Source organism: Lycorma delicatula, chromosome 6 (genome assembly GCF_047948215.1).
Source record: "Lycorma delicatula isolate Av1 chromosome 6, ASM4794821v1, whole genome shotgun sequence".
In the NCBI taxonomy this organism is placed as follows: Eukaryota; Metazoa; Arthropoda; class Insecta; order Hemiptera; family Fulgoridae; genus Lycorma; species Lycorma delicatula.
This window is the reverse complement of record NC_134460.1, coordinates 46,354,592-46,374,328: the sequence shown is the minus strand read 5'-3', so window position 1 is coordinate 46,374,328 and position 19,737 is coordinate 46,354,592. Positions and strand designations below refer to the sequence as shown.

General features: G+C 33.2%; 1 protein-coding gene across 4 annotated transcripts in view; it reads left to right on the top strand.

Moving 5' to 3' along the window:
• Nucleotides 1-19,737, top strand: part of LOC142327038 (uncharacterized) — a 499,320-nt gene that overhangs the window by 351,346 nt on the left and 128,237 nt on the right. For all 4 annotated transcript variants that reach the window (XM_075369805.1, XM_075369807.1, XM_075369803.1 and 1 more), the window contains one exon: nucleotides 6,900-7,268. In XM_075369805.1, the coding sequence (XP_075225920.1) occupies nucleotides 6,900-7,268 (369 nt within the window). The remainder of the gene's footprint in view (nucleotides 1-6,899; nucleotides 7,269-19,737) is intronic.

Genomic DNA, 19,737 nt, shown 5'->3' with positions numbered 1-19,737 from the left:
GGTTATTACTATAGCTAATAGAGTGCTATGCCCAGTGGTTTTATTATTTTATATAACATAAGGTTGTTTCGTTAAAAAAAAAAGAAGGAAAGAATAAAGAAGATAACATTATTTTAATATCTTGTGTGTAAAGTAGAACATCTGTGACGCGGTACTCCAAAACTATTTAATTGATTTCAGAGCTTTTTCACCAATACAAAGAGTGGTGCAGAGGAAATGAATGTTTTTCACTACTGAATAACTTCGATTGTTTTAATTGTAAAAAAAAAAAAGTTTTACATCAAACAATAATATTTTTATTTCATGTTTGAAATCAATATACCCTAATTATGTTCGGAAAATAATATCAATAAGATGACGTTCTTCTTGTCGGCCGCAAATTCGGAGCCTCTCCTCAAAGCTTTTCACGGCTTTCTCCAACATTTCATTTCTTGCTATAGTTTCAGTTTCTTGCCGAATGGAAATTTTCAGGTCTTCCAGTATGTATGGGTTATTCACGTACATTCTTGATTTCAAGAAGTCCCACAAAAAGAAGTCGCAAATCGATAGATCGGGAGAGCGTGGAAGCCAATAAACATCGCCGAATCGTAAAATGAGATGTCCAGGAAACATTTGTCGAACTATTTCAACCAATGCTCCCGCCGTGTGAGTTGTGGTATCATCCTGTTGGAACCACAATTCTCTCATGTTCACCCGAAGCCTTTCCAGTTCTGGACGCAGGAAGTTGTTTAACAGATCGATCTAGCGCGCTGATTTCACTGTATATGCGGTTTCCCCTCTTCCAAAAATGTAAGGACCAACAATCCCTATCTTGGAGACACCGCACTACACTGTTACTTTTGAGCTGTGGAGAGGTCTTTAGTGTAGTACACGTGGGTTCTCCGACGCCCAGTACCGACATTTCTATACATTAACATAGCCATCCAGATGGAAATTGGCTTCATCTCTCATCAATATTAGGGCGTTTGCATCTTCCGTAAGAAAGGCATTCATTATACCACAAAGTTCTTTGCGTTGCGCAAAATTCCTTTCGGTTAGCTGTCAGATGATCATTATTTTTTTTACGGGTGAAATTTGAGATCACCGTGTAAGATGCGATGAAACGAACGAGAGCAGCGTTACAGCCTGTCGCCTAGCGGATCGTTTCGGACCAGCAAGAACTTGCCTTCTCCCTCTTGTCTACTTTCTCGAGTTCGGACTGAACGGGAAAGGCCAAGTGGTTTTTTCTTCATCATAGATCCAGTACTTTTAAACGCCTCAGCGGAGTATGGTGTTTCGATCTGGAACACCACCTCGACATTCGACATTAAAATTTCGACGGAAAAGACGTTGAACCGTGACCATAGAACCATCATTGTTTCTAAAATACTGTTCGACTGCAAACACACGATGTTCTACACTCCATAGGGACTGAAACTGCGTAGTCTGAGCTGTCCGCCAGAGGTCGCCGAAGTTCAATATCCCCACTCGTCGCTGAGTACGGGCGGTTTAAAAAACATGCGTTTCCTCTGCTCCACCTTGTATAAAGACATAATCACAAAAATAGTTGTGCTGTCAAAAAAAAATTTGAATAAAGCACAGTAATAAATCAAATCTGAGTAAATCGGTACCAGTATTTTGTAAACTAGTTTTCGTTTGCAAAACTCGGAGTTTTTAATTGCCCCAAGTTCACTCATGAAAAATCAATATAATTTTTAGTTAAGTCACTTTGCTTGCAATTTTTATACATTATTGTTTAATTATTTTTTTTTTTTTTACATAATTTATATTTATTTTATAATAATATTTACGGAATGGGTCGCTGGAATTATTCGATAAAAATGCGTTAACAGTTAGAGATAATAAAATGGGATTAGCTTTCCAACTAACGAAAACACATATAACAAACAGTTTTTAACATGGAACTCAAAATTTCGTTACCATAAAACTGTAATAAAGCCGGAAGCACTCTACGAGGAAAAATTCATAAAACTGTAACAAAGATCTACTAGAAAATCTATAAAAAAAAAGAAAGGAAAATTATAACAAAAATATAGGTCCTAAATTTCAAAATAATCGGGCAAAATTAATCCAATCGCTATTTGGATTAATCCAAAATAGCAAACTGTTTACGAATATATAGAAACTGTCGACACGATAGGAAAAAAATGAATTGCATTTTATTCCCATTTATTTAGAATAACAGTAGATTGACTAAACAAATTTTTAATTTCTTCCAGAGTAAAAAAAAAAATACTAAAGAAAAACGGTTCACAAAGTTCAAGAAGACCTTCTTTCTTTTTCCTGTTAGCCTCCGGGAATTACCATTCAGGTATTACTTCAGAGGATGATGAGTGTAGTTTGTACAGTCTCAGTTCGACCATTCCTGAGACATGTGGTTAATTGGATGGAGCCCAACCACCAAATAACACCGTTATCCACGATCTAGTATTCAAACTGGTATAAAAGTCGTTTCTAGGATTTGAACTTTGGAACTCTCGACTTCCAAATCAGTTGATTTGGGAAGACGCGTTCACCACTAGACCAACCTGCTGGGTTAAGTTGAAGAAGACCTGAAACTGAAAGAACTGAAATTAACCAAAGAAATTTTAAAGAGAATATTAAAGATGAAAATAAAATGTTCCAAGAAGCATCAAAACGCAAGAACAGCATAGCTGGGCAGATAGAAAAACAGAAAAAAGAAACAACCGTAAATAAATAAACGTGTTCCAAGGTGAACTATTCGGGGGAAAAAAAAATGTATGTACATCTTTTAGATAAAAACCTTATTCTATATTCTATATGTATTAATAATAATGGCTTAGAAAAGGAAAACTTCTCATTTAACTGTTGTGATGTGTTCTCATGCTTTGATACGGTATGTGTAGAATTATCGCATGACCATTTGAAATTTGTGTACGCATGCAATGTGTATCGATGTGTGGCCAAACATTTTCAATTGCTCTAAAAACTATTTTTCTGTCGAATATTATACGTAAAATTAATTTTTTTAATAAATTACAGACAGAAATCTGGTTCATGGTCGGTTAAATTTTTATCGATTAAATTATTTAGAATACATTTATTATTTTGATATTCATTTCTAAACTATTATTATTGTATTCTTTTGGGGCCAGAATCTGACAGCCACTAATCACGTGTTTCATAGACTCGTTTGTACTCCCACACAAACGGCAATTATCCACGTCGACCGTAGGGTCTTTGACTTTGTGCTTCCGATAATTGAGCGAGCTGACTACCGAATCCTGGATTACAAACGCAAATCCCTCAGTCTCAGAAAACAATGTGGCGTTCTTCAGTCACGCAAAGGTGGCAGCAAAGTCAATCCCCTTATACGGCACCGAGACGGCAAATCTCCCATGAAGCTCACCCGCGCGCCATGCATCCATCGTCTGTCTCTCATCAGGAACCTCGTTCAAGGGGAATACGCATTGTCGCTATGGCGGAGTGGGGTCAGACCTTCATCTCTTCTCACCACCTCCCGATGAAACACGCTGGATTCGCGTCGCCCTTGATAATAGTTTCTGAGGTCCTGCAGTTGTTTCGCATGAACCTCAAGGAAATCTGCGACACCTCTTCCACCCCTGCTTGCTTCTGGACAGATGGAAGCGAACTGTAGAACTGCGCGGGTGATGTGCTCAGTGCCCGGTGAACTCACTTCTAAGAAGCCGGTTAAGCCCCTCAAGCTCCGTTCGCGTCCATCTTAGAACTCCAAAACTGTAGGCAACCAGCGGTTCAGCGTAGGCATTGATACTATTCACTTTATCGTCCCCGCTCAATTGCGACTTCATGACAGCACGCACAGGAGCCTTGAGGCCAGATGTAAGAGCCTCCTTTGCTTGGCCGTGGCTGATTCCCTCATCCTGAATGAAGCTAAACCATTATTATTATTACTTTTTTAAATTTATTTCTAATGAAATAGTATTAGAAATTTTTTTCAACAGTCCTAATTTCATAATAATTAATGTCGGGTGAAAACGGATGGAAATTCCCTTAGGGTATTTAATTCTGTCTTTCAGATTTAAAAGTTAAATTATTTATAATGAAATAAATAGAATATTTACATATATTCTATTATATATTACATAATATTGTATATATATTTGTAAATTTTCTACATAGCATATAAATAATTGTGTTAGGGCTGTCTGTCTCTTATGTGTGTGGGTATAACATTTTATTGTGTTATAATAGTCGTATACGCCCAGGAAATTCTTTATTAAAACAGGTTGGCAGTTTATTTTCTATTTGCTGTTTAAGTTTATTATTACTATTATTGATAATAATAATAATAATAATAATAATAATAAAAATTATTATTTAAGTTACTGTTGACTTTTTTTAAATTTATTATGTTGCTCTTAAATAAAAATTAAAAAAAAACAACAATGTACTTAGTACGAGTACATTCTTTATTAACTTTCATTATTGTAATTGTATGCTAATCAGGTTGGTAACAATGGTTTTCGTTGAGGATGAATACAGTCGTATATTTAGTATTTTTACTTATTGTACACGTATTTATTTGTTCATTAAATCATGTTTTCTCCTCTTTATTTGAACCTTAAAGAAAATACTCAAACATCTGTTTTATCACAGTTATAAATGCCACAATTGATTTATTTGTAAGTAGATTTTTCCAACAATAGTTTTTAATATCCCTGGGTTTATTATTTGTATTTATCACATTTTAATACATAAAATAAAATCTCTTTGGCGATACGTGCGTTTATTAATATTAGTTAGATTTCATATGAAAGCTACTTATTGTAGTCGGTACCATTATTCGACTTCCAGACATATCTTTGCGTTTCACATCCCCCAGACCCTAAAACTACCGTCAGTTCAAAAGTGTATTTATATACTTACTTGTGAACACGATAACTGCCGTAATTTTGCGCCATCAATTTCAAATGGATACGTAAAATATAATGACCCAAAATCTCGGTCGCGTTCGTTAATGGCAAAATCGGACCGTGAGGATTGAAATGGTTTTTTTTTTCGAAAAAACAAAATATCGCTATAACTTTCATATTAAATAAACTATCGAATTCGTTTAGATTTTTTACTACTCTTTGGATAACGGCCTAAAACTGATGTAAGTAAAGTCTCTTGATATCACCAACCATTGGCCCAGAGGGTGGAAAAAATGGGGTTTCGAAGTCAACAGAAATTATACTTCCCCTAATAGGCACAGTATCGATTCGGTTTAAAGTGGTCGTTAGTCCTTTAAACATTACTTAAAACCTTTCTCTGAAACAACTTTTGATATGACCAACCCTTACGGCAAGAGATGACCAAAATGTTGCTGGAATTGTAAGATGATGGAGGCTTGTCGTATGATAAAAATGTGCAATTTTTTTCACGTGCAACCATTGTCGTATTGAGTAAATTTGAAGTTTTTCTTAACTTTAAGGTGGAAATATTTTTTATCCCTTACTTAGCACCGGTGAAATCTACCTCCGCCTTCCGGCGGCCCGAAAAGGATTTTTTTTTTTCTATTGCGAGTGTTTTTAATTTGATTGTATATCACATACGTTGAATGAATTTTTGATTCCGGTTTATAATGTTTGAGTAATTTGTGCTGTCTAATTTTTGCCGCACAATATTTTACTAGAAGCAACATAATTATTGTCTGCTATGCTGAATTGAAATTTAAAACAAAGTCCCTGAGTATAAACATATGCAAGGAGTTACTAACGATTTTATGAAATAATCTTACATATGTTTTCGTAGTATATTAACTGTACAATTTAAACATATTATTATGACGTTTTTTATCGACTGCGGGATTTTTAGACTTTACGGAAACCCTTTGAGGTTATGATTATAAAAAAATACTTTTTAACAGCTCCGCTACGACCTGTGGGACGACTCTAGCTTTCTTCCGTGTAGAGGACTAAATTCTTGAAACGCGCGCAGAGCTGTATGATCGCTCCTTAATCCGTATATCAACTATAAACAGAGTTTCGGTTACTATTAGCGGCTTTTAACTCTACTATGTGAAGATAATATAGGTTTCAATCGATTAAGATTTATACTGGTAATATGTCTCTTTCTAGAGTAGAATTTCTTTTTAGAGTATGGGTACATCTGTTTTCTCTTGTATCCTTACCCGGTCTACTGAGATGGCCTGTATCCCTCCTCAAGGGCTTCGATGTCTCATTGCGAATGAACCCAGACTGGTCCGCCCTCCGATAAAAATTCGTTGCTTTCGGTGAAGCCTTACTGAATACGAGTATATTAGTCTGAGTCTTCGTGGGGCGTGCTGGACTCCCAACTATTCGCAGTTCGAGAATGCCGGTTAGCGAACAATATCCTCTACTGCGGGTTACGATGACCCTTGAATTGTAAGAAGCTGTCTTAGATTGTGTTTGTAGTCAAAGTCGGATGCGGATGATAGCATTCAGCGGTAGGTAGAAGATTGCGTTGTTGACTTCAGGGCTTCGTTGTAATTCAGTAGAGCTCTCAGGGTTAGGTACTTCGGATCAGGTTATGTCGTTGCGCTGGGGAAGCCCGTAAGAACGGGCTTGTATTATGTTTCCTTTTTTCCTGCATTTTATAATTCATGCATTCATTTTTCCAAGAATGGAGAGATAGAATTTTTCATGAAATCTACTTTTAAAGTTTTATTCCAATATAATTTTTTAACAGCTTCCTTTGTAGAAAAGGGCTTAGTTATTTTGTGCTTGTTGGTTATATGTGCTTGGTTATATTGTGTGGTTATAAGTGCTATAGTTATAACTTATTTCACCGTCTGTCAATTTTGTTTTAAATGTTTTTATTCTTCAGTTAAACCGATATAGGAAAAAAGGAGAAAATTTTGTAAAAGAATGTAAAATGTTATCTTAATTAGAATTGTGGGATACTAATAGGGATAATTTTTTGCTTTGTTTTAGGAAACGTCGTTATTGAACGGAGAGCATTCACCAGAGACACCTGAAAAGAAGGAAGGTGAACAAGAAGAGGCGAAAACACCCGATACACCGGCGACAACGGAAGCGGCCGAACCGGAAACCCCGGTCAGCCCGTCGACAGATGAGGGCGCGGTTTCGACACCCGGTACAGATCAAGAATCTAATAAACGAGATACGGCTACACCGACCGATAAAGATGATAAATCAGATAAGAAGAGAAAAGAAAAAACAAAGAAAAAATGGTCGTTTAGGTCGATTAGTTTCTCTAAAAAGGACAAAAGTAAACCCACTGTAGCGAGAGAAGATTCCAGCAAAAACGGTGATCTCGTCAAAGAGGATATATTGGCCGAGGTATGTAAACGTATTTTATTAAGTGATTTTCTCTGTAACATTTTGATTGATCTTTTTCATGATATCTTTATCCGATTATCGATCGGATATTGTTCTCGATCGTTTGTTTTTTACATACTGAAACGGCTTAATCCGATTTTATTCCGTCGTATTTCTATTAAGCGTATACAACCAACCGTTTGTCAAAATTTTATTTTTGCTCTCTACGATCTTAGCAAATAAATCAGAGAAAAGTATTCCGACCTGTAAAAAAATATTATCCGTGCATAATACTTTTTTCTCGAATTTTTTGAGTTTTTTTTACATTTTTTAGTCCAAAAATGTTGTAAAAAAGCTTGCTTGAATACCAGTTTAACGTGTTTTTTTATCAGGCATTGTTCTGCTTATATTTTAGGAACGATTTTATTAGTAAATTAGATATTTGGTCTTGCGCAACAGAAAAACTTTTTAAGAACCTAAACTAATTATTTTAAGATTTTTACGTATAATCGGTTAACATATATCCGGAAGAGGATCGATTAACGAAATTTTATTCGTGCGATGTCCCGGAAATATTTATAAGAATATAAATAATACTATTAATAATTGTTTTTGAAAGGTCGTTTAGCCTTCCCTTTCTTAAAATTTTCTGTATTTACTATTCTGTATTATATTTTTAAACTTTATTAGTGTTTTCCCTTAATTTTTATATAAAATAATTAACAAATCGTCTTGAAACATAATTAAAAAAGACAGCTTTTTAATTATATGTAATTTTGTTTTTCAATGCCCTTTAAAATGATGTGTCACAATCATCTTTGCTATTTTCATTTTAAGTGTTTTCAATATGGGGGCTTGTGGTGGTGTCTCATACAGAAAAAAATGAATCGCCTCGAGATAGAATTTTCTGATTTAATTTTTTTTCGCGCTTCAATGTTGAAAAGTTAATTAAGGATTACCATACTTTATTAACACCCTGTAGTTGCGAATTTAATATTACGTTTAACCAGTTAAAAGAAAATAATCTATAAAAAGGTTGTTATTTTGACATTAAAACACAAGTTGACGCATCATGTTTTTAATTTTATGTTATACCACTGTATTTTATCGGTCATGGAAATCGAGATAATTCGTGGGTAGACGGATCGTCAGATAGGATGGGTAGACATAACATTTGATAATTTAAAAGTCATTATTTTATTTTAGCCTATTATTCTTCCAGACCATTGTTGTAAAAGAAAACGTGTAATTAATCACACAGTAGTACTGTTGTGTGTGTCCATGTGTGTATACACATATAAAAGGAACACGAGTAGTTTATATTATAATATCAACGTTTTAAATTTTGTAATTTCTAAGCGAGTAGTAGTTTCTGGAGAGAAAGATTATTACGAGGTTACCTTTCTTTAATATTCTTCGTGCACGAATTTATCGTTTGTTTATAAAATAATTCTTGTATTATACCTGTTACCCTATAATGATGATTATTAGTATTACATTATTATTATAACCTATTGTGTCTGTTTATTATTTTTTAATGTAATAACACTAATTTAATATATGCTAGAAATATTTGATATAATTTATTCTACTTGCTTTATTCGTAGAAGAATTTTGTTATTTGGGAAGTAGAATTATTAAAGATGAACGAAGCAGGAGCGATATAAAATACCGAATAGCACAGCCGAAACTAGCTTTCAGTCAGAATTATAATTTGCCTGGATCAAAAATTAATTTAATCGTCAGGAAAACAGTTCTGAAAGTATATGTTTGGAACGTATATGGAAATGAAACTTGGAAGAACGGAGTTCCTGAGAAGAAAAAATTAGCCATTGAAATTCTTTTAGAATGTTATAAATCAGATGGGTGGATTAAGTGACAAATGAAGAGGTGTTTCTTCGATGAAGAAAGAAGTATTTGTAAAATATAGTTAAAAGAAGAGACAGACATATAGGCCACATCTTAAGAAATCCTGGAATAGTCGCTTTGATATTGGAGGGACAGGTAGAAGCGAAAAATTGTGCAGGCAGTCAACGTTTGGAATATGTAAAACAAATTCTTAGGGATGTAGGATGTAGGGGGTACATCGAAATGAAACGACTAACACTTGATAAGGAATCTTGGATAGTTGAATCAAACCATTCAAATGACTGAAGACAAAATAGTCAACCGACGGTTAAATATATCGTATAAATTCTTTTTACAAACATTAGTGGCCTATAATCGTAAAACATGTCTTAAGACCCTCTTAAGTGATACCTATGTAATGCAAAAAACCGCATCGACATCGGTTCAGTAGTTTTTGAGGAAAATGGTAACAGACATACACACAAACACAACCTCTTACCCCAAACGCATGTACCGTCTCTGTTCTATTGTGGGTTAAAAAAGAAGTATTCAGTTATATTTGATTAGATCATATTTATCCATTTGGAGTGATTTGCTAAAGTGCTTCTACAGTTAATAAATATAGACACATGTTTCCAGGAAAAGGTTATTACTTCCTTGTACGAAGTAAAGGAAGTATTGTGACTGCGAAAAATTTCGGTTTTCAGATTTCAGCGGAAATATCCATTTTGACCATTCCTGAATTGATTTTGACTTGTTTCGTCTGTACGTATGTACTATGTATCTTGCATAACTCAAAAACGATTAGCCGTATAATGTTGAAATTTTGGATTTAGGACTGTGTTAATATCTAGTTGTGCATCTCCCCCTTTTGATTGCAGTCAGCTTGACCAAAAATGTCCGTAATTGCAGTAATACACTCTCATAGAGAAATTTTCAACGATATCTATGTCATAAGTGGTACTTATTTTCATTGGTTACAGAGTTATAGCCAAATAAAATTTTAATTAATGAAATATTCGGATCTTTGAAGGGGAAGGCACATCGGCTCGAATTCGACTTAATTTCCTTTTCTTTTTTTTTAATTTAAATATATTGATTTATTAATAATTAGTAACCTGCGATTGTAAAAAAAGTTTTACAATAAATAATTGTTAAATAATAACAATAAAAAAAAATCAGAAGTTATTAGTAAAATAAAATTTTATGTACTTTTAAAAATGTGTATATGTAATTTAATTGGTGTACAAGGAAGTCATGTTGTGTCTATATCAGATTTTAAAAAATTATATTATAATTTTATTATGAGGAAATAAAAAACTGAATTAAACGTTTAGAACTTAAGCCAAAATTTCATAGTTTTTTTTGTATAGCCATTACTTATAGAGTTTATCCATTTAGATAACCGTAAGACAGTCGGTCGATAGCAAATCGCTAAGGACACCCTACATGGAACAGGTTCCCACCAACTTAGTTCGGATGTATCGGGCGTCTAGCCAAAATCCGACACACGATTATACTACTAGATAGCTAGCGATCAAGTATGTAAGGAAAAAGGCAATGGGAAAGGTATGATATACCTGCAACGAGATCACGAAGCGACAGAAACTGATTCATCTGAACGGGTGTTGCAAGGTGTTTATCTTTCCACAATCCCTCGGGATAGAGTGGAAGAGTAGGACATATCTAATGATCGAATTTATACTATTGATCGGCTCAAACATAAAACGCAACGATTCTTTTATTCGTATAAAATCAAATCTGTAAAAGCGCTAAGGAAATATATCGACCGTCTCCGGAAATTCTGTGGGGTTATTCTAGCCGAATGATGTACTAGCCTTTTCAGATTCTTGTATGGATAAGAAGGAGGTCAAAGATTCTAGGTATTTTATTTTCAAGGTAATCCAAATTTTTATGAAATTTTAGGAAGGATTGCTTTTAATTGATATTATATCTATATCTAAATTTAACATTTTATATTACTCGAACTTGTAAAATATATTTTCCGAAATTTTTTTCTGTGACAAGATGGTGTGATTTTTATGTCACATCTTGTCACTAGTAATATTAAAATTTAATAAAAACAATAAAGCTTATAAAATTGCAGTCTTTTTTTAAAGATACTTTTTACTTCCTTCTACGAAGTAAAGGAAGTATTGTGATCGCGAAAAACTTCGGTCTTCAGATTTCACCGGAAATATCCATTTTGGCCACCCCTGAATCCATTTAGACTAGTTTCGGCGTGACGTATGTACGTATCCCGCATAACTCAAAAACGTTTAGCCGTATGATGTTGAAATTTTTGATTTAGGACTGTTGTAACATCTAGTTGTGCACCTCCCCTTTTGATTGCAATCGACTGGACCAAAAGTATCCAAAAAAGCCTAAAATAAAAAAAAAAAATGGATTTTAACTAATAAGCTCTCATTGAGAACTTTTCAACGATATGGTAAGTGGTACTTATTTTCATTGGTTCCAGAGTTACAGCCAAATAAATTTTAATTAATGAAATATTTGGATCGTAGGGGAATGCACATCGGTTCGAATCAGACTTCATCCCCTTTTTTTTTAACTTAAATTTCTTTTAAAATTTATATATATTTATTAATAATTATTAACCTGATTGTAAAAAACTTTTACGATAAATAATAATTCAACAACAAAAAACTTTTTATTTTTAAAATAGGTAAATGTAATTTAATAGGCATACAAGGAAGTCATGTGTTGTCAACATCAGATTTTTTTTCTATAGTATCATGATACGAGTTTCTCTTCTACCTGTATTAAGAGTTGAACATTTATTATATCAAACAAATTTATTATTTAATTTAGGATATTTGAATCTAAAAAGTCAATAATGAACTGCAGTTTTTTATGTTCGAGTTATTCGATCGTTTTTATGGCTGTCAAATGTGGACGGTTTGTTTATCTTAATTTCTGTAAGCTCAGGTGTCCGGATTGATTTTGGTTATCGTGTTGAAGATTTATCTCTAAATCGTTTTGATTTAATGGCTATTTATTTTAGGGCGACACTTATAAGTCTCTTAAAAATTGTACGTGGCGCCATGCGCTACCACTTAACTTACCTTGTGTATTATATTTACGGTCGTTCGTTTTTATACGATTGGAATATGATATAGATTTGGTCGACAATAACACTTGACTTAACAGTAACATTACGCATGATTGAATCGCTATCGAATTTTAAGGACGTTATATTTTTGTCCTAGATCTGTGTCTGTGTTTATATATATAAACCCACGTGTAACACTATATGTTGTTATTTATTTATAAATATTTTTCTTAATCGAATTTATATGTTTATAACAAGTACTGCTGTAGAGTCGAATAATATGTTAAGAGGTCATTTTTTCTATTCCTGGTTTGAAGTTAGCGTTTTATCATTTTGTCTTAATTTTATTTCATCTCTATAGGATAGCAAAAGCGTAAAGTTATTATTAAAGTTAGTATTTTAATTCGCAGTATTAAAATTCGTCTACAGCGATATCTCCGTTGTATTCGTTTCATGTCGTTTATAAAGTTTGTTATATGCGACGCCATAACATTTGTGCGAGCTCAGCATAAAATTTCAAAGTACTTGTAATGTTAATCATACTGAAGTAAGCGGGCAATCCGTTGTAATCAAACATGATTGATGGTAGTGATAGAATGATATTTAAAACAATCGTTTTTTGTCATTTTTATTTATTTAGCTGTAAATAACATAGCGGTAAAAATGATCGATCGATTCATGTAATCATTTTGCTAATTTGTGATTACAGAATAATGTATTACGGTCGTAATATTTAGAAAAGTGTAAACAATTTATATTCTGTTAAAAAAATTAGCCTTATCGTTAGCAAAAGTAAGTATAGTAATTATTACGTATATATTTGAAGGCACTAAAACATGAAGTCTGATGATGATTATACAGGTGGGCGAAAAGTCCTTTTACATGTTTATACCATAGTACAGTTAGAGATGTAGATAAACACTGTTGAATATAAAACAATACAAAAAACTGTATATTTTTTACTATTTTTGAGCACAGTGACTATTATTATTTCCCGTCATAAACTAAGTCCTACGCATGTCACTTCGGTTAATGTGGGAAGGACGAGGTAATCTCGATTTAAACCATGGTAGATACTGCTGTTTTCACTGTTGAGGAGCGTTTGGGTGCTTCCGTGTGGATTCACGAACCTTAGAACACAAAGAAGACAATGACAGATATTTTGAGGAACTTCGCAGTGCGGTTAGAAAAAAACTAACGCCATCACGACCAAACATCATTCGCATGGTAAAAGAAAACTTTTGCGATAGGAAATGTTCTCGATGACCACGTAGCGGATGGCCTACGACTCGCACGGAAACTTGTGTCGCTGTGGCGGAATCAATTGAACGATCGCCGATGAAGTCAATCCGTAAGCGATCTGCAGAATTAGACATTCCGAGATCGACTATACGAGACCACATGCGGAAAGACTTGAATGTTTCATGTTTTCGGCCTTCCTCATTGAATGAGTTGCGTGATCGTGATTTGGAACAACGTGTGAATGCTTGTGAATTGCACCTCGTACGCTTCCCATGTTTTCTGACGAGTGTTCGATTTATCGTGGCTCACGAAATCGTAACGTTTTTTTTGACAAAATACAATCCGCACTTTTATGAGGAAATCGAATGCAATCCGCTGATGTTATGATTTGGGCAAAGATTCCGGTAGACCATCTGCTTGGGACATGGTTCTGTGAACCAGCACAGATATGTTCACATGATAATACGTGGTTGCTTTCAGAATTAACGACAAGAGGTATAGTTGACATCGTTACACTTCAACAAGATGGCGCTCCACCACATTTTGCTGTAAATGTCCGTACACGGCTAATTGAACTGTTTTGAAACCAACAAATGAACCTTGAACTTTTGTAACAATGTTATTCACAATAAATTTTTATGTGAAACAGACATAAATGTTGAAATATACGGTTTTTTTGTATTTCATAACAATATTTATGTTCATATCTAACTGTACTGTGCTATTAACATGTAAAGATAATTTTCGCCCACTCTGTATGTGATGCGCGTTGTCCGTAGCAACGTATAAATGTAATCAGAAGCAACGACTGGTTTTCCGTTGTTATGTAGCTTTGTAATGCATTAATAACTATTGTTTACCATGGTTCTATACTCAGCGGCTACTCGTATTTACTTTAATCGCAGTAAATTATGCGAAAACAAAGACCTGATTTCATTGGATATAATACAATGAAATGTGATAATTTTTTACGCTGTCTGATATTATAATTAAACCAGACTGAAAAAAACCTACTTTGCATTTGACATCAGCATTCTTTTATTATTGACGTTGTATATATATATATATATATACACTCACACATATACACACTGTATTCATACCGTAAGGAAACGCACAAATAACTTTTCAACAGTTAAACATTGAAAAATTAAATTTTAAAAGATGCTTCTACCTTGAAGCGATCTATTTTCTGGTGTAAGATTTACATTCCTTTCAAGCACCCATCGGGGAGCAACCCAAAAAATTTAAATTGTAAAAGTAGGCTCGAGAGAGATTCTTTTAAAACGTATTGAAAAAAAGGTTTTATAAAAAAAACTTCTACGATAGAAAGTTCTACTATAACTCCGACCAAAATGACCCACAAAAAAGGTCCACAGTACATCCCAAGTAGTGAAAACAAAAATATTTTGAAATAGGAAAATTTTCTAAGTTTTTGTTCATATGTTTTATTTTGAGCAGTTACTTAGGAGGTACTATAGATAACTTTTGAAAGAAGCTATGAAAATCATGAAATCACTGCCAATTCGATTAAAGTTGTTATATGTTGAACATTTTTATTTTTTCAAATGCCCTTTAAAATGATATGTTACAATCCTAATCTTTCATTTTAAAATCTTAATTGCTCCCCATGTAGGTTTTTGAATGCTTGCGGTGAGGTGGTCACGTTACCGAGAAACGGAGATGGTTTTGAGCGTTTGATAAATTTCATTTTTCTATATTTAACTGTTTGAATGATTAAAGAATTCTCCAAAAGTAATATCTGTTATTATTATGAAACACATGTAATGAACAGTGTAAAGTGGATAGAATTATTAATTAATTGTGGTTAGCGATACTATTTTACGCCTTTTTTTTTTAATTGGATGTTATTGTATAATTTATTATTTAGTATATCACGAGTTGATGAATCACTTGCATTATTCTAGTCATACATTTATTTATTGGAATATTATGGCATAGCCTTTATCCTTCCAGCGCAAATTCTCCTCCCCCAATCTGGCACTTGGTCAAGTCCAATACAACTTTGTTATCTAGACTTTTCGAAGTGATGTCCAGTTAAGCTGATTCATGTTGGATTATCCCGCGCTCTATTAAACAACAGCACCAAAATGAACTGGAAATTTTGAATGTCGTGCTTTTATTGAAGTGAAAAAAGAAAAACTATTGAAAAATAAAATCTGAATATGACGTCCATTTATTTCTGATAATGTACATGGATTTGTAATTTATCAGGTACAAGTTGGCTTAATAAACCGTATTTTATCTTTCTGCTGAGTCAAGAGAGACAGTATATATAATTATTTTTCAACTGTTAATTTATCGCTTTAAAACTATCTCCGGTCCAGCCATTATATTTTCCGGGCCATTACGTTTTTAATGCGTGTAAAGGAGTTCAGGTACTAGACAAGTCGCTTTTATGTGACAGTATTGTTTTTTTCTATCCAATCAATTAAATGTGATTAACGGAGCGAAGGTAGACCGGATATTTTCATGCTTTTCGATAGGCTTGTACCGAAGCGCTCGGTTCGGTAAATAAGGGAGGGACACTTCATTCCTCAGTAAGCCTTATACGGGGTTCTTACTATTACGTTCATAATTGCCGTTCTGGTTTCAGGTATGATTATTTGCATTTCGTGTCGTGTCACCGTTTTTTTTCCTGTTTAGCCTCCGGTAATTACCTTTTAGATAATATTTCAGAGGATTAATGAGGATAATATATATGAGTGTAAATGAAGTGTAATCTTGTACAGTCTCAGTTCGACTATTCCTGAGATGTGTGGTTAATTGAAACCCAACAACCAAAGAACACCAGTATCCACGATCTAGTATTCAAATCCGTGTAAAAATAACTGGCTTTACTAGGATTTGAACGCTGGAACTCTCGACTTCCAAATCAGCTTATTTGTGAAGACGCGCTCACCACTAGACCAACCCAGTGGGTCAGTGTCGCGTCACCTACAACCTTTTTCGCTTACGGCACTTAAACGTACATATAACTTTATAAATATAACTTTATCGCTTTGATATTCAGATTCAGTGCTTTTTCTTTATGGAATTTCCGTCGATGTAAATTATATTTTAGATTTTTTTTCTCTTGTATCTTATGGTTTTTCATTATGTTATACGTGTTCGATCTAAAGTTTTCTCAGGATAAAGCTCTTTAGCAGTTATTATACAATGTTTTTCTTTATAGTTACAGCGTCGTATTTTATTTCTGAAAACGGTTCTATAGTAATGATCGGTTATTTTTTTCTTTTTTTTTAGACTTCAAAAATTAATGTCTGGAGAAAAAATCCCTGTCGGCATGCCGGAAGGCGGAGGTAGATTTCACCGGTGCTAAGTAGGGGATAAAAAAGATTTCCACCTCAAAGTTAAGAAAAAATTCAAATTTGCTCAAAACTACAATGGTTTCATGTGAAAAAATATTGCACATGTTTAGCATACCGCAAGTTCCATCTTCTTACAATTCCAGCAACATTTTGGTTATCCGTTCCCGTAAGGGTTGGTCATATCAAAAATTGTTTCAGAAAGGGTTTTATTATGATGTAATGTTTAGAGAGCTAACGACCACTTTAAACCGATTCGATATTGTGCCTATTAAGGGAGTTATGATTTCTTTTGTCTTCAAAACCCCATTTTTTCCACCCCCTGGGCCAATGGTTGGTGATATCAAAAAACTTTAATTAGATAAGTTTTAGGCCCTTATCCAATGAATAGTAGGAGTTTCAAACGAATTCGATATTTTACTTAATAAGAAAGTTATAGCGATATTTTGTTTTTTCGAAAAAGCCCCTCCCATTTCCATCCCCATCGTCCAATTTTGCCCATTAACGAACTACCAAATTTTGGGTCGTTATATTTTATGTATCAATTTGAAAGTGATTGGCGCAAAGTTACGGCAATTATCGTGTCCACATGAAAGTGAAATATATTTATTAACTTTTGAACCGACGGTGGTTTTTGGAGTCTGGGGGTTGTGAAACGCTAAGATATGTCGAAATTTTTGCGGAAGTCGAATCGTGGTACCCATTACAATAGGCAGCTTTCTTATGAATGCCTAAACTCCCCAACATAGTTGCGGAAAAATCATTTACACAACGTAACCTTCAGATATTTAAATTACTTTTTTATGATTAAATAACCTTTTTTTATTTAAAAGTTAAAATGCCACATTCTGTTATCCGATATCCTAAAATTATTTATTTAATTTTTAATACTTATATTACTCAATTTAGTTATTAATACGGGCGTGGTTTTTTTTTCTCCTATTTTGTTTACAGAAATAAAAAATCTAATTCAGTAATTATTACTATAATTATTTTTATATTGGCTACACAAAATATAGTTAAGTAGTATTGTATTCTCTTTCTATTTACTGATGAAATTTATTACATTTTATTCGTTCATATATTATTTATGTTCGTCTTATTTATTTACGATGACATTTATGTTTGTTTATTACTATATTTGGTATACTCGGTATTTATAATTTATTAAAATGCCCCTGTTATTTCTAGTACCCGTTTGCGAATAATAGTAATAGTAATAATAGCCGGTGAAAGGTTTCAACTTATTTAAATGCAAGAAGTTAGCCTACTGCAGCTAAACATATTTATGTCCGGATTATGTGACTTGTAGTGTGCGGTGTTTGTACGAGTATGTTTATTACACTAAAGGGGAATGGCTAATTATTAAAGTTTTCATCAGTTTAGAAAGTCGTAATATTTTATTGTTATTTCCCTGCTGTATTTTAAACCAAAAGGGCGAAGGGTGGAATTCTTAACATGTTGTTTATGTGCATACTGTTAGTTTTATAACTGCGGCACTAAATGTTCAGTTAAATGTCATTTTTAGCGCTCCTGCTTAAGTACTACGCGCCCGCGATTGTGTGTGTGTCGGATAAATGATTTTTTTTACTTCGGTAAAACTTTATTGCACATTGTATTATTGTTTTACATTTGCTAAGTATTTCAATAATATTGTTTACAAAATCTGCCTATTATTTTGTTTGTGTATATAAATTATACTTTTTACATTTATAAAAATCGATACCGGTAATCTACGTCATTTTTTATTTTGTAGTGCAGTAGCTACTGACCTGTTTTAATATAATTCAGTAGTTAAAAAACCGGCAAATGGTCCCATAACTTTCACGGCTTTGTCGTTAAAGATTTTTATTTCAAATACGCTATAGTTTTTTCAAAATAATTGTGCAATATGTAGATAACAGTTGCGAAAAAGATGAAAATGTTCAATGAAAAACTTTCGGTGTGATTTGAATGACCCCTTTGATTAAATGACGGTTTTACCTTATAAATTGTGCATTATTAAAAGTGTAATTGAGAAGAAATAAAAGTTATTGGTAAAACTAGGTCCCATTTCATTGACCCCCAGTCTCTTGCTCGATAGCTGTCTCATATAACAGTTTTATAACACTCATGACTTGAAAAACAGAATGTATCATCAGGCATTATAAAAAAACATTTTATTCAATAGACCCCCTTTTAAAAAAAAAAAAAAAAAAAAAGAAAAAAAGACGACAGTTTTCATGTCGTCTAGATTAATATTAGATACAGTTGGATTTTTAATCTTGAAAATTAAAGTTTAAAAAAAATTAATGTTTGAAGTTCAGGAGCTCAGCTCCTTGTTTTTTGGGGCTTAGAACTTTATTTATTGGAGTAATTATTGATTTCAATAAGTTGGCCCGATTTGATGCAATGTTATTCAAAAAGGATAAAAATATAGTATAGTTTTCCATAAAAAAAATTCGGTATGTACTGAGATGCCATGTTACTCTATGGAATCGAAAATCATTCCAAAGCTGATGGGATATATATATATATATATATATATATATATATATATATATATATACAGGTGTCCTTTAAAGGTGAGGCCAAACTCTAGGAAGTGATTATACTTAATATACTGAAAAAAAGTCAGTGAACATAGGTCCGAAAACGCATATTTTTCTCTGTGTCCGTTATTTTTTAATTTTTAAGAGAAAAAATATTTTTCAAGAACAGTTGAAGATAAAACAATAAAATTGTGTACTTTATTTTAAACTGACATTTTTCAATAGTAAGAAAAAAAATAACGATAGTCTTCGTTGACAAATTTAAAAATTACGGTCGTTTCAATTTTTCAATCTTAAATATCTTAGGAATTATTAGATTTATCAAATTGTGTTATAATAAAAATTATGAAGTATTTTTTTGTGGACAAAACGGCACATTAGTCGTAAAAATCCGACGACAAACAAGAGTTATTGCAAAAAGTAGGCCTCAAGCGATATGGCGGCCATCTTGATTTTTATTATTATTG